Below are 16,409 nucleotides of genomic sequence, written 5' to 3' on the forward strand. Positions count from 1 at the left end.
TGCATCAGTCTAGTGCTATTTTGCTTTAGCTTGCATTTTAGAGGAGACTTGTTGCCACAACTATCTGTAGACTCTGTACCATCGTTTTTTCCCTTTTGATTATCACCTTGTGAAAGGACATGAAAAAAAAAGGTTTTCTCATCTTCCTAGGACATATTGGACCTCTGGTCACCAAGTCATCTGTGTTCTGGTCATTTAGCACTGTTGAAGCTTTAATGGAGCACACAGGAACACACACAAGAGAGAGAGAGAGAGAGAGAGAGAGAGAGAGAGAGAGAGAGAGAGAGAGAGAGAGAGTCACTCTTCTCATATTAGGGTTTAATCTCTACTTAAATAGAGATTAAACGTGAGCACCAAATTACAAAATAACCCTCACACAATATATAAAAATACGTAAACCCAAAATGCCTTTATAGGCATGTCTCAACACTCCCCCTCAAGCTGGAGCATAGATATCAATCATGCTCAGCTTGTCACAACAGTGAGAGAAACTTGGCCTCGCTAGAGCTTTGGTAAAGACATCAGCTACTTTATCTTCGGAAGATACATGATCGGTGCAGATATACCCAACCTGAACCAAGTCGCGAACATAGTGACAATCAACTTCAATATGTTTAGTCCTTTCATGAAACACTGGGTTGTTGTCAATATATGTAGCAGCTCTATTGTCACACATCATTAACATATGTATGGATACTTTCTCCTGAAGCTCTGTCAAAACTGATTTTACCCACATAATCTCAGTTGCGGTCTGGGCCATCGCTCGGTATTCAGATTCAACACTCGACCTGGTTACAACGGTTTGTTTCTTACTCCTCCAGGTAACAAGATTTCCTCCCACAAACACACAAAATCCAGATGTTGACTTCTTATCTTCAACAGACCCCGCATAATCTGCGTCGGTGTAAGCAACAACGTCCAATGAGGGATTTCATTTAAACAACAGACCTTTACCAGGAGATGACTTTAAGTACCGAAGAACCATCACAGCTGCATCCCAGTGAACTTTTGTAGGTTTGTCCATAAACTGACTGATTTATTCACGGCTAATGAAATGTCAGGTCTAGTAACAGTCACATATAACAACTTACCCACCAAGGATCTAAAGCTGACACTATCCACATAGTCAGACTTCTCATCGAACATGTGAGTTTTGGGATCAATTGGAATGTTAGCTGGCTTAGCTCCTAGCATTCTAGTCTCTTTTAATAAATCCAACACATACTTTCTTTGAGACAACACTAAGCCCTTTTTGTTTCTTTCAACCTCGATACCCAGAAAATATCGAAGGTGACCAAGATCTTTAGTAACAAAGTGTTTCTGAAGATGATCTTTTGTTGCAGAAATACCTTGGGCACTGCTCCCTGTTAATATGATGTCATCGACATATACCACCATAACAACAATTTCAGCACTGGTTTTCTTGATAAACAATGAGTGATCTGAAGCTGACCTGACAAATCCAAAACTCGACATTACCTCAAATAATTTGTGAAACCATGCCCGAGGGCTCTGCTTCAGGCCATAAATAGCCTTCTTCAACTTGCATACCTTCTGACACTCCCTCTGAACCTCGAAGCCTGGGGGTTGTTGCATGTAGACAGTTTCATGCAAATCCCCATACAAAAAAGCATTCTTGACATACAACTGAAACAGGGGCCATCCATGGTGCACAACAATAGAAAGAACGAGACGAATAGTGCCAAGACGAGCAACTAGAGAAAAAGTTTCAAAAAAGTCAACACCATAAGTCTGAGTATAGCCTTTTGCAACCAACTGGGCTTTGTACCGTTCAATCGACCCATCCGAGTTATATTTAATGCTATATACCCATTTGCAACCTACAATATCTGCATCAGTGGGAGGATCAACCAAGTCCCAAGTGTCTCGAGACCATAGGACATCCATCTCATCACGCATAGCCTGCATCCAGTTGGAGTCGAATAGAGCTTGACTCTGATGAAGCGGAACAAAGGAGGCAGACAGAGCTGAAATAAAATTCTTCATAGATGCCCCAAGATTAACTTCTAAAACAAATTGTGAGATGGGATGAAGAGTGCACTGTCTCTTTCCCTTGCGCAGAGCAATGTGAAGATCATCATCAGAAGCATAGACTACAGTATGCTCAGAAATACTTACCTCAAGAGAAGGAGATAATGGTGGCATGGAGGTAGGTGGTACCCTGTGAGTGTATACTATGGGAGGGTTTCAGTAGCGAGACACACCAGACGATGGAGCCAAGGACGGAGGAGGAAGCAACTCTAACGGAAAGGGAGGAATCAATAGAGGAGGGATATCACCAAGGCTCTCTTGTAATCTTGGGGTAGTACTCGAAAAATAAGGAATAGACTCAAGGAAGGTAACGTCCGCACTGACATACTCTTTATGAGATATAGGGTCGTAGCAACGATATCCTTTTTGGTTCTTAGGATACCCAAGGAAAACACATTTAATAGACTGCGCAACAAGTTTATCTCGATCACGACCCAGCTTATGCACAAAACACACACATCTAAAAACTTTAGGGGGGATAGGGAAGACTGGAGCCTCCGGATGGAGAATTTGAATTGGGATCTGGTTTTCTATAGAGCTTGAAGGCATACGATTTATAAGAAAGCCGACAGTCAAAACCGCATCGTCCCAGTATGAAGCAGGCATATTGGATTGAATCATAAGGCACCGAGCAACATTGAGGATTTGTCTATGTTTCCTCTCAACCACACCATTTTGCTGGGAGGTACAGGAACATGTAAATTGAGGTTGAATCCCATTAGCAGAATAGAATTGAAGCAAGTCTTTGGATTTGAATTCAAGAGCATTATCAGTGCGAACAATTTTAACACATACTTTAAATTGAGTTTTTATCTCAGTAATTAAAGATTTAAGAATGACAGGACCTTGAGACCGATATTTTAACAGAAACACCCATGATAACCTTGAGATGTCATCAACAATAACTAGATAATAGCGACACTGAGTCCTATTAGGAATCCTACTCGGACCCCACACATCACATGAAGAAGATCAAATAATCCTTGACTTGACGGACTCTGATCGGAGGGAAAAGAGCTTTGACAATGTTTTCCCAATTGACATGTTTCACACTGAAAGGAAACTGAAGGAGGAATATGAGGAATGACACGACGAAGTTTTGTCACTGGAAGGTGACCCAGACGATGATGCCACAATAAAAGACTTGAGGATGATGTAACAACAGAATAAGCCGAAACCTCTGGTTGATGTAGATAATACAGACCACCTTCCTCATAGCCGTCACCAATCCTTCTCCCCATTAGCAAGTCCTGAAAAGTGCACCCCATAGGATCAAAAATCACTCTACAATTCAACTCTTTTGTCATTCGACTGACGGATAATAAATTCTGTGGAAACGAAGGAGCATGAAGAACATGCGACAATTGAAGAGTGGGGGAAATAGACATGTTTCCCTGCCCTACAATTGGGGAAGAACTGCCATCAACAAGAACTACCCCTTTTTGATCAGTCATAGGTTTTAAACTTAAAAAGTTACTCGAATTTCCGCACAAGTGTCTGGATGCTCCAGAATCAATGATCCACCTACCACCTTGGCCAGATAGGCCATCACCTACCAAGCACGCAACCTTCGCAACAAAAGACTTCGATGTGGATGAGCCTAAGGTAAGGAGCTTGTTATATTCAGCCTGGCTAAGGGTTACATAATCATTGAAGTAATCTGCTTCCATAAGGAAAAGTAATGGTCTTGAAAAAAAAAATTGGTACAATCATGTGCGCACACCAACAACCAACTATGAAACCGACTATATCTGGATTGGATTTTACCAATGAAATCTGAGATACACGACTGCCGCCTGTTTAGATCCACACTTCAAATATAATTTTAAAGGAACTTGACCAAAACCTTCCACCTCAACAAAGGATTGCTATAGGATGTGTAGAATGATGTACCGAACCCTAGGTAGAGAGAGAGAGAGAGGAGGAAGAGAGAGAGAGAGAGACAACAACACATGAAGAGAAACTCGATATCTTAACATTAGGGTTCTCTCTATGTTAAATAGAGAGAGTCCAAAATAATAAATTACATCTAAGTCCGATATTTAATAAACATTTCAAATAACCTCCAAACTAAGAAGGTTTAACCTTAAACCACCTACTCTCAACACTCCCCCTCAAGCTGGAGCATAGATATCAATCATGTTCAGCTTGTCACAACATTTTGAGAAATTTGGTCTAGCAAGGGGTTTTGTAAACATATTTGCAACTTGATCTTTCGACTTTAGATATTTGGTATTGATATGTCCAGCTTGAACCATATCTCTTACATAGTGACAATCAACCTCAATGTGCTTTGTTCTCTCATGAAAGACAAGATTGTTTGCTATATATGTTGCAGCCTTGTTATCACACATCATGGTCATAGGAGATGAAACCTTCACTTGAAGATCATGAAGAACAGTACGAACCCACATCAATTCAGCAGCTGTTTGGGCCATAGCTCGATATTCTGATTCTGCACTTGACTTAGAAACCACATTTTGTTTCTTACTTCTCCAAGAAATCAAGTTGTCTCCTAGAAACACACAGAATCCTGTGGTAGATTTTCTATCCACTACAAATCCTGCATAGTCAGCATCAGAATAGGCCACTATCTCCAGAGTTCCACCTTTCCTGAACAATAACCCCTTTTCAGGAGAAGATTTTAGATATCTGAGAATCATAATAGCTGCATTCCAGTGTACCTCAGCTGGTTTGTCCATAAACTGGCTAATTTTGCTTATTGCTAAAGCAATATCCGGTCTGGTCACAGTCACATACAGTAGCTTCCCTACTAGGGAGCGATAGCTTTTGCTATCAACCGGTTTTGACCCTTCTTTAAACAACTGAACTTTATGGTCCATGAGAATATTTGCTGGTTTGGCTCCCAACATTACCGTTTCCTTTAATAAGTCAAGAACATACTTCCGTTGACACAAAACCATCCCCTCACGGCTCCTGACAACTTCTATACCCAGAAAATACCTGAGTGAACCAAGGTCTTTTGTAACAAAGTGTTTTTGAAGATGAGCCTTTGTGGCTTCAATAACTTTCACATTATCTCCTGTAAGAATGATGTCATCCACATATACCACCATAACAACTATGCCAGAGCTAGTTTTCTTGATAAATAGTGTATGATCGACTGCTGACCTATTAAAGCCAAAGCGTGACATCACTTCAAACAACTTTTGAAACCATGCGCGAGGACTTTGTTTCAAGCCATAAATCGCCTTTCTCAATCTACACACCTTCTGACACTCCCTCTCAACCTCGAATCCTGGAGGTTGTTGCATGTAAACAGTCTCAGATAGATCCCCATATAGAAACACATTCTTCACATCTAATTGGTACAAGCTCCAGCCATGCTAAACAACTACTGAGAGAACAAGACGAATGGTACCCATCCATGCAACAGGAGAAAAGGTTTCAAAGAAATCAATTCCATATGTTTGAGTATACCCTTTTGCTACTAATCTGGCCTTGTACCTTTCAATAGAACCATCGGATTTGTACTTTATTGTATATACCCATTTACATCCAACAATGTCAGCATCTGCTGGAGAATCAACTAGATCCCATGTATGCTGAGATACTAAAGCATCCATTTCTTCTTGCATAGCCAGCGTTCAGCGATTATCAAGTTCTGCCTGCTGATAGTTCAGAGGAATAGTTTCAGTAGATAAGGCTGAAAGAAAAGACTTCATCTGATTTCCAATTCTGGCATCGGAGACAAAATGAGATATGGGATATAAGGTACATTGTCGTGTCCCCTTTCGTAGAGCAATAAGCCTGTTATCATCATCATGAAGATCAGTATTGTCAGTAGAACTTACCTCAGGGGAAGAAGAAGATGAAGGCTCTTGCGGAGATGGAGCTCTACGCACATATACCAATGGAGGATTATTAAATCTGGAAGAGGATGAAGTTTGGTTCGGTAATGAGGGCACAGATTCCAACGGAAAAGGAGGTATAGGTAATGGAAAAGACTCAGCTGGATCAACCTGCAGCGGGAAACCGGTACTAGAGTAATATGGAGTGAATTCCAAGAAAGATACATCCGCACTGACATACTCTCGGCGAGAAATAGGATCATAACATCGATATCCGTTTTGATTTTTGGGGATAACCTATAAATATGCATTTTGTAGCTTGAGCAACTAATTTATCACGGTCAGGGCCAAGTTTGTGTACAAAACAAACACATTCAAATATTTTGGGTGAGAAAGAAAAGAGTGGGGCATTAGGTTTTAGGATATGTAATGGAATTTGATCACCCACAGAAGACGAAGGCATGCGGTTGATCAGATAGCAAGCAGTGGTAATCGCATCACCCCAGTATAATGCAGGAACATTGGATTAAATCATAATGGTCCTGGCAACATCAAGCAAGTGCCGATGTTTTCGCTCAGCCACCCCATTTTGTTGAGATGAATAGGCACAGGAAGTTTGGGGTTGGATGCCATTATCTTGGTAAAATTGTAACAGACCTTTTGATTTAAACTCAAGAGCATTATCAGTGCGAACAATCTTGACAATAGATTCAAACTGAGTTTTTATTTCAAGAATTAAGGATTTGATAATACTTGGAACTTCAGATCGTTCCTTTATTAAAAACACCCATGACAATTTAAAGAAATCATCAACAATAACAAGATAGTAACGACACTGAGTCCTAGTAGGAATCTTATTAGGACCCCATACATCTGCATGAAGAAATTCAAAAACTTTATTACTAGACTGACTCTGACTCGAAGGGAACAAGCTTCGATGATGCTTGCCCAGTTGACATACTTCGCACTGAAATGATGTGGTGGAAGAAATTTGAGGAAAGGCCGAACAAAGCTTTGACAATGAAGGATGACCAAGACGACGATGCCACTGAATAGGACTGGATGAATGTTCCACAACAGCATGAACATTACCCATTGGATGATGTAGGTAGTAAACTCCATTTGCTTCATAGCCTCCACTAATCTTCTTCCCCTTCAGCAAATCCTAAAAATGACAACACATCGGATCAAATATTACTCTACAGTTTTGTTCTTTTATAAGGCAACTAACAGAAAGTAAACTTTGAGGAAAGTTTGGAGCATGAAGAACATTTTGCAACTGTAATGAGGAGGATATAGAAATATTTCCCTGACCAACAACAGGGGAGGAACTCCCATCGGCTAATGAGACTCCTCGATGAGCATTAATATCCTTTAGATCTGAAAAAACAAGAGAATTTCCACATAAATGTCTGGATGCACCAGAGTCAATAATCCACTTACTGTCAGTTGGATGTAGATGATTTCCTATTGAATAGGCAACACCAGCTACAGGAGGGGTGAAACTCACAGGACGAAGAGCTATTAGCTCATCATATTCAGCACGACTGAGGGTGATACTACTGTCACTTGCAGAGATATTTTTCTGTACCTTTGTTGCCTCGAGAGTAGTAACATTTGCTTTAGGAGCATATGAATTTGATGAAGAAGAGGTTGGCCGGCCATGTTTATCCCAACACCGATCTTCTAAATGTCCAGATTTTCCACAGAATGTGCATTGAAGCTTTCCTCTGCCTCCCATACCTCGTTCACGACCTTGTCCTCTGATATTCTGAATATTTCCACGCCCATAACCATAGGAGACAACTAGAGCAGATGACTGGGTCACAGACTGTGATTGTGGAAGAGATATCGCAAGTCTACTCAGGCGATTGTATGCATCAGCAAGAGTAGGTACATCTGATCCAGTCAACATTTGGACTTTTGCAACAGAGAATTCTGAAGATAAACCTGTAAGAAACCGAGCAACCATAGTCTGTTCTTGATGATCCTTCTGCTTCGAACAACAAAGAGGCCTGTGAGCATTGAGTCTTTCAAACGCAGCTTTTACTGATGCATAATACTGGGCCAAAGTCTGATCTCCCTGCTATAAATTATATATCTCCTGTTCGACTTGCAGGATACGACTCACATTAGTCTCTTGTGAATACGTATCTCTAAGATTGTCCCACATCTGTTTGGCTGTATTATAATAAATTAAACCATCTGCAATATGGGTTTCGACACTATTCATGATCCATAACATAACTATGTCATTATCTTCATCCCAGGTAGCATATTTTTCCAATTTTTCAGTGGGTTCTTCTTCCAACAAGATATGTTTTCTACGATGTCCAGATACCGACATCATGAACGTTCTGGACCACCTGGCATAGTTAGTTTCATTTAACCTTACAAAAGATCCGTACGAAAAGGGATTGGCAAATGCCTTATACTCTCCAACATGTTCCAATTTGGAATCACATTTCGAAGTTTCAGCCATACTGAAGATATACTTCTGTTTCAACAAAGATAAAAAAAACTGGACAGACTTCAATCAACAGGGAATAACGTGTGTTACACTCACACGACAACCAGCAGCTGTTCACACACACAAAACCACGACAGTAAGAAACAACAGCCCACAACAAGCGTAATTTCCCAGCACAACAGGGAATCAAGCCTGCAGTTTCCACGACAGTAGTGAACAACAGCCCACACACATGAATAATAGTTCTAAATTTTTTTTTCAGCACAGCAGGGAGTCACGACCAACATAACTCTGTATATGCATAAACTGAATCATACTAGAGGCTGCTCCCAGACATATAGAGCTCGACAATCATATCTTAATCACCAGCACAACACAACAAGTGTGATTGTTGTTTCTCCCAAATAGCAGGAAGTCACGACAAGAAATAAACAAAACTCGACAAGAAGATTGCTGTTGTGCCCAACCATCAGGATATTACGGCAATAAGAACTTGGCAATCAAAAACATCACGGCAGGAAATCCAAAAAATCACGGCAGCAGGAAATCACGACAACAGGAATCACGGCAACAGGAAATCACGGCAGGGAATCACGGCAACAGTAATCACAGTAGGGAATCACGGCAACAGGGAATCACGGAGAGAAAAAAAACAGGAAACTAGAGGCACACATCCTGTTCCCTTAGATCTGATTTCAGATCTGGGCCATGACCTTGGTCAAATCCCAGATCTGTTATCAGATCTTACACAAAAACACAAACAGCTAACCTGAAATTTTTTTCCTTCATTGGTGTAGAGAGAAACTCGGCAACAGTTTGATCACGATCGAGTAAGTTCCCACGATCGATGCTTTGATACCATGTAGAATGATGTACTGAACCCTAGGTAGAGAGAGAGAGAGAGAGGAGGAAGAGAGAGAGAGAGACGGCAGCACATGAAGAGAAACTCGATATCTTAACATTAGGGCTCTCTCTATGTTAAATAGAGAGAGTCCAAAATAATAAATTACATCTAAGTCCGATATTTAATAAACATTTCAAATAACCTCCAAACTAAGAAGGTTTAACCTTAAACCACCTTCTCTCAACAGGATGTATATAAATACCACACGCCCAACACGATAAATATGTGTTTGGTTCATACCTGAAACTGCCAAAACTTCCAGCTGACAATGGCAGATTAACCTCTCCACCACAACAGTCAGTCTGATATAAACTCAGATCAGATCCACAACAATAGACTGAATATCACGACCCATTTCATATATGAATAATACGAATCAGAACTGATCTATTCAGCAACTGCTACCTTAGACAATACTAAGACCGTGACGCGACTGGTTCATGCCGGACTTATCTAACTTATTCGACATCCACACTACCACCATAGATATGCTCTAACTTAGACAGAAAATGTCAGGTAAGAATACGATCTCCAGTAGACATGCCAAAGAGTTCCAGAGTCCAATGTAAAACCAACAACAACCAGAAGACGCAGACAAATAAACCACTTTTTGGATGATCTTAGCAAAACTATTGAGATGCTTACACTCCAGCAAATCAATATTTGATAGGCGCAAGCACATCAAGTTGGTAGCCAAGGTGTTGGTCTGCAGTAGATGACTTCAGCTACACCAAAAACAAATATCAGATCTGAATATGATCTGATTTAACATCACCACGTCAACCCACATGAACAACGACCCACATCAATACAGAGATCGCTGATTGCCAGCACCGCAATGATATTAACAGCAACAACTCATGACCACAACAGATCAGATCTGATCACAACATCTTTAACACGCCTGCAATGGAGACAGATCTGGTCCACACCATGCGACATGCTCTAAATCACCACCAACTGCAACATCATCAATGCCAAGACCTCAACACTCAGATATCAACCTGCTGCTCCAGCTTGCCAAATCACAACAATCTATCTTCAATAGATTTCCAAACTGCTCCCAGATTTGGCTTCAGATCTGAGTCACGACCTCTAGTCAATAGTCGTGACTAGGTCTGACTGCGGATCTGTTGCTAGGTCTGATCTTCACACAGAAGGACCGAACTCTGATCAACAGAGAAGGATGTCGATCTCCTCCGACTATCCGATGAGATGTTGCTCGAAGGAAGATGATGCTGGAACTCAGGCACTCAAGGTCGCACGCTGCTCTGATACCATGTTGAAGCTTTAATGGAGCACACAGGAACTGAGAGAGAGAGAGAGAGAGAGAGAGAGAGAGAGAGAGAGAGAGAGAGAGAGAGAGAGAGAGAGAGAGAGAGTCACTCTTCTCATATTAGGGTTTAATCTCTACTTAAATAGAGATTAAACGTGAGCACCAAATTACAAAATAACCCTCACACAATATATAAAAATACGTAAACCCAAAATGCCTTTATAGGCGTCTCAACAAGCACAAAAGGGATTGACATTGATTCAAGTTCTTTTGTTACTGGACTATCCAAAATAGTTTAGACACTGTTCAATTCAAGGCACAGTAAAATATTTAAAATACCATTTTTCGGTGATGGCAAGCTCATTTTTCTCGGATTCTTTTTTTAGAGATTGGCAAAGGTGTTCCATCAACTATTCTCAGACTCTAGTGCAAGGTTTCATTTTATCGCATGACAAGGGTCATGATTATTTTTATTTTTATTTTTTAACTTTCTACTTCTGGCCCAAGTCAAGAGTGGAGTTTGTGGAAGAAGAAGGTTTGGAACATTGCTGCTATTTGAAGGCAATTGAAAGCTAAATTGTATCTTTTTCCACATCTAGTACGAAAAGATTGGTACCATAGAGACCAGTTATAGCTCTTCATTTCTAAAATAGCTCTCTGAGCAATACTATGAGCCAACTTGAAAATCTGATATAGGAGTTAGGTCAGAGTAATCATCATTGTAGGACTTCCTCACTCCCGAGCTGTCATTTTGTTCATTATATTATGTTAATCATGTTAGCCAAAAGCTGAAAGCATAGGTAATTCATTCAGAATAGTAGTAGGCTATTGGACTTAGCATGAGTGACTTGTTGCTAACTTGCTATTAGTAGCAAGTTATTAGGCTTAACATGAGTGAACGAGAGTGAGCTGTAGCTATGGTTTAAGTTTCCATGAAATGAAAGCTGAATAGTTCTTGAAATTTTGTTTATGTGATCATTTCCTAATGTTTTTAACATGCATCTTCAGCTTCTCTTGCACCTTTTATATTGATAAACTTTGTCAAGTGATTATCTTCAAAAATTAATTATAAAATGATTTTAATTTTTAATGCATTGTTCTTTCTCTAATTTCCTTTTTTAAATCTAACGGTATGTTGTAGGTTCTAGCTGTGAAGAAGATAGATGCATCTTCACTGCCAAATCAAGATCCAGAAGACTTCATGGAAGTTGTTTCAAATATTTCTCAGTTGCACCATCCAAACATCACTGAGCTTGTTGGATACTGTTCTGAACATGGTCAGTGTTTGCTGGCGTATGAATTTCTGAAGAATGGATCACTGCATGATTATGTTCACCTGGCTGATGATTTCAGTAAACCATTGACTTGGAATTCTCGTGTGAAGATTGCTCTTGGCACTGCTAGGGCTTTGGAGTAAGTTGGAAATTGGACCACACTGTGATTAATTGATATCAATTGTTTTGAGTCGATAAATCTACTTCTTACAGAAAACAGCTGCTTTGCAGCTAGATGGAAATATTGGCTTAAAATATTGTGGTTCTTGAACCTAACAAATTTACTTTTCCCTGTTCTCTTTTTTTTTCTTGAACATTACAAACTTAATTTAGGAACTCAATCTCTCGTTTCCCCCCTAGGTGATGGTTTTGCATGTGTAACTACAAAGATTTACCTAAGTCGTGTCTTTTCTTCCCCTTTCTTTCCAGAAATCAAGGTTGTTCCCTTTTATTTTTCTGCAGTCTAAATTATTTCCATGTTCTTTAAGTTTTATGAAACTAGGTTCCCATCCTCACTGTTGTACAGTGGAACTAACTACTTTTCCTGTATTTAAATAAAGTTTTTTTTGCAAATTTGTCCGACTTATGGCTGATTTGTTAAATAATCCCTGCTTCATGTAATTTTGTAAATCCATCCCTGTTGCTTAACCTTTGGAAAGTTGTCCCTGAGGTTAAGAGCTGTCCCACATCCTGTTAAATAGCTGTAAAAAGACCATTTTTCCCTCAATAAAAGTTTTTACTGTGGATTTGTAATTCCTCACTAATAACATTGAAAGGCAGAAAACAACAGATAGTGAAGAACATGAAAGCAGGATGAGTTTTAGAATTTCACTTCGTGAAACACAGACAGTGGAGACAAACCAAATTATAACAGGGTTATAGCTTTAACCCTCAATTGCATGGTGAAGAAGTAAAGAGAAAGAAGAGGGGGAAGAGTTGGAAACGCATAAAAAATGTAAATGAAAAGGAAACGATGGTGGAGTTTCTTAAGAGGGATAATCCTCCTGCATTTGAACATGAGACCCCTCACTTTTTTCTTTTTCTTTACCGAATGAAAATAGTGTTAAAATCTATGCTTTGTATATGCTGTTTTGTAAAGTCAGTTAGGTTAGTTAAATTTGTTACAGTTAGGTTAGTTTCTTTTGTTTTTATTTTATATTTATTTTATATTTTTTATGTATTCTAGCTGTTGGCTGAGCCCAACGGCTAGATTTCTAGCCGTTGGGCCCTTGCCAACAGCTCTCTATTCTCTTCATTTTGTATATATAGGGACTCTTATCCCATTTGTTAGGTATGCTTTTTGCACACCGTTATGAATAAGTTCTTATTTTTTATATGTGTTTAAGTGCACATTTGATCTCTTTATTCCTCTTGTGATTGTGCCTTAGTGCACGGTTTGTGTGAGATCCTTTGAAGTTACTTTTCAAAGCTCTTTTGTCTCTTCATCAGCTCATTTTAGAGCTAATTTTACATGGTATTAGAGCCAGCCGTTGGGAGGTGGTCTTGCTGATTGTGTTGGTTGCACAGTGACCTCATTACGGGCAATGCACACCAACTGTTTGATATTCCGTTCAAGAAGAGATTGTGGCTGTTTCTTGAAGATTTCTTCATTGTGGTGATTGTGCGCTTGAAGGATTCTTTATTGTGGTGATCGTCTTCTACTTTGGATCCACATCATGGCTGAGTTTACCGTCAATCACTCCAACAACAACTCCAACTTCGTCCCCACATTCAAGCTTGATGGAACAAACTACATAGTATGGGCTGGTCATTTGGAGACGCATATCAGAGGTCAAGGTCTTTGGGGCTACCTAAGAGGTACTAATCTCGAACCTAAACCTAATCTTACTAAAGTAGCAGAATGTATTGAAAAAATTCTTGGAGATGATTTGACTAAAGCCATGGAAGAATATTACAAGAAATTAGATGAATGGGAAATGAAGAATTCTAAAATCATATCTTGGATGATTAATGGAGTAGATAGTCAAATGGCTACCAATATTTTGAATTTTAAAATGCTTGTGAAGCTTGGATCTATATAAAGGGTATGTTCACTCGAAAGGATATGGCTCATAAATACTTCCTACAAGAGAAAGCTAAAAACACAAAACAAGGTGATAAAAGTGTTAGGGAGTACTTTCTTGAGCTTTCCGGTATATGGAATCAATTGGCTCAATTTGAGCCTAAGTTTAAAGGAAAATACCTTGTTATGTGGCGAAAGCAAGTTGAGGAAGATCATTTCTTTGCTTTTTTATGTGGCTTAAGACCCAAATTTGAACAAGCTAGGGCTGCCCTTCTTCCCTACCCATCTCCTCCACCTTTACATGAAATTCTTACAAGGCTTAATAGTGAGGAGACTAGACTTGATATGAGTAAAACTAATGAAAGTGTGCTTAATGTAAGTAACAATGAAGAAGATAAAGCTCTTGTCGCATCTCGGCCAAGATCCTATGTTAAACCTTACAAGCCTCCTCATTTCAACAAATATCAAGGTCATGGAAAAGATCATCAAAGCAAAGGGGGAGAATATCCAAGAAAGATTATATGTCATAATTGTGGGGAACTAGGTCACATAAAACCCGTTTGCCCCAAGTTCAAAAGAGAGGAAAAGAAAGTTGCTGCTCCAACATATCCACAATACCTCAAGGAAAAACAAGGAGGATCGTCATCTTTAGCCTCAATGTCCTTGGCCCAACTAGCGGAAGCACTTCAACCTCTTCTCAAGAATTCCAATGCTACGTCGGGTGCCATGGTTTCAAATGTGGCCACTTCTTCTCCCCCAGGTATGATTTCTTAGCTTCTTGATTCCGGTGCTTCCTAAAGCAAATTCTATGGCTTCTTTTGTTTCTACCGCGGATGGCTCTTCTCTTGAAATCAAAAGTAATGGAAATTTTGAACAATGTCTTGAAAATTCAAAAGGTTTTTCAATTCCAAATATTAGATATATTCCGAAATTAAACTTCAATCTTCTATCTGTTTCCCAAATCTCGGACTTAGGCTATGATGTCTTGTTTTCATCTAAAGGTTGTTGGGTGCAGGATCGCCAATCCAGAGAATTGATTGGGAAAGGGCATAAAAAAGGAGATCTTTACTACATGAGTCATTTGAAGATTCCAAAGAAAGCATTTTGTAATTTTTGCAATTCAAAAAGAAATTGATATTTGGGATCAAAGGATGGGCCATCCCAATGTAAACAAGCTTTCTTGCATTCCTTCATTTAAGTTTGTATCTCAAGAAAATTTTGTATGCCAAGATTGTATTCATGAAAAAATGAAAAGATTTCCTTTTTACAATAGCAACTTTGTTTCCAAAAGGTCATTTGAATTAATACATTCCGATGTTTGGGGCTCTTCTTCTATTATGTCAAAGGGAGGTTTATCTTATTATGTCATTTTTGTTGATGATTTTACTAGATATTGTTGGATCTTCTTCCTTAGACACAAATCTGAAGTTTTTGAAAAATTTATGATGTTTCGTAATATTGTCAAGAATCGATTTAATTCTAACATTGGAATTCTTAGGTCCGATTCCGGAGGAGAATATTTGTCAAATGAATTTAAGAATTATTTAGAAACACAAGGAATTCTTCATCAAAGATCATGTCCTTACACTTCTCAACAAAATGGGTTGGCCGAGAGAAAAGATCAATATATTATAGAAACCACTAGAACTTTGCTTGCTTCCAAAGACATTCCTAAAAACTTTTGGGCCGAAGTCGCCCTTACCTCAACATATCTTATTAATAGACTTCCTTCATCCACCTTAAAAAATATTTCTCCTTTTGAAAAACTATACAATATTGAACCCGATTACAAAAGATTAAGAGTTTTTGGGTGTAAATGTTTTGTTCTTGGTAACAAATATGACAAACTTTCATCAAAAGCAATACAATGTGTTTTCTTAAGATATTCCGAAACTCAAAAAGGATATAGGTGTTATGATTTAAAAAATGATAAGCTCTTTGTGTCAAGTAATGTCTACTTTATTGAAAGTGAAAATGGATTTGATGATTGTAAGTCTAACGAAGATGACTCTTACTCATTTCTTTATGATTTGTTGCCTAAATATGATGAATTTGTGGATATAAATGAAAATTGTGGTGAACATGAAATTGATCCTACTAATATTTATGAAACCTCTACTAATGTTCATGAGGACCCAACCAATGTTCATGCTTAAGAACAATCTAATAGAATCATTAGAACTTATTCTCGTAGAGAAAATATTCCAAACTATTTAGGAGAACATCAAAGTTCTAGAGAACCTAACTTGAGAAGATCTCAAAGAATGCAAAGAGATTAGATTTGTTTCCTATGAATCTTTTTCACCTAGATTTAGAGCTTGTCTTTTTAGTATTAATTATTTTTTTGAACCTGCTACATACAATGAAGCTAAAGACTTTGATGAATGGAGAATGACAATAAAGATAGAATTAGAAGCTCTTGAAAAAGCCAAAACTTGGGAAATACAAGAATTACCTCGGGGAAAAAAGGCCATTGGGTGTAGATGGGTTTATAAGGTTAAAACCAAGAGTTATGAAACTTTAGAAAGATACAAGGTTAGACTTGTTGCCAGAGGATACTCTCAGGAATATGAGATTGATTATGAAGGAACCTTTACA

General features: G+C 38.8%; 1 protein-coding gene across 2 annotated transcripts in view; it reads left to right on the top strand.

Annotated features, from left to right (window-relative positions):
* Positions 1–16,409, top strand: part of LOC149827546 (protein STRUBBELIG-RECEPTOR FAMILY 6-like) — a 51,808-nt gene that overhangs the window by 14,971 nt on the left and 20,428 nt on the right. For both annotated transcript variants that reach the window (XM_090019457.1, XM_090019458.1), the window contains one exon: positions 11,656–11,927. In XM_090019457.1, coding sequence (XP_089875583.1) covers positions 11,656–11,927 — 272 coding nt within the window. The remainder of the gene's footprint in view (positions 1–11,655; positions 11,928–16,409) is intronic.

The sequence above is a fragment of the Nuphar pumila genome, chromosome 10, assembly GCF_984573655.1.
Source record: "Nuphar pumila chromosome 10, dmNupPumi1.hap1.1, whole genome shotgun sequence".
Classification (NCBI taxonomy): domain Eukaryota; kingdom Viridiplantae; phylum Streptophyta; class Magnoliopsida; order Nymphaeales; family Nymphaeaceae; genus Nuphar; species Nuphar pumila.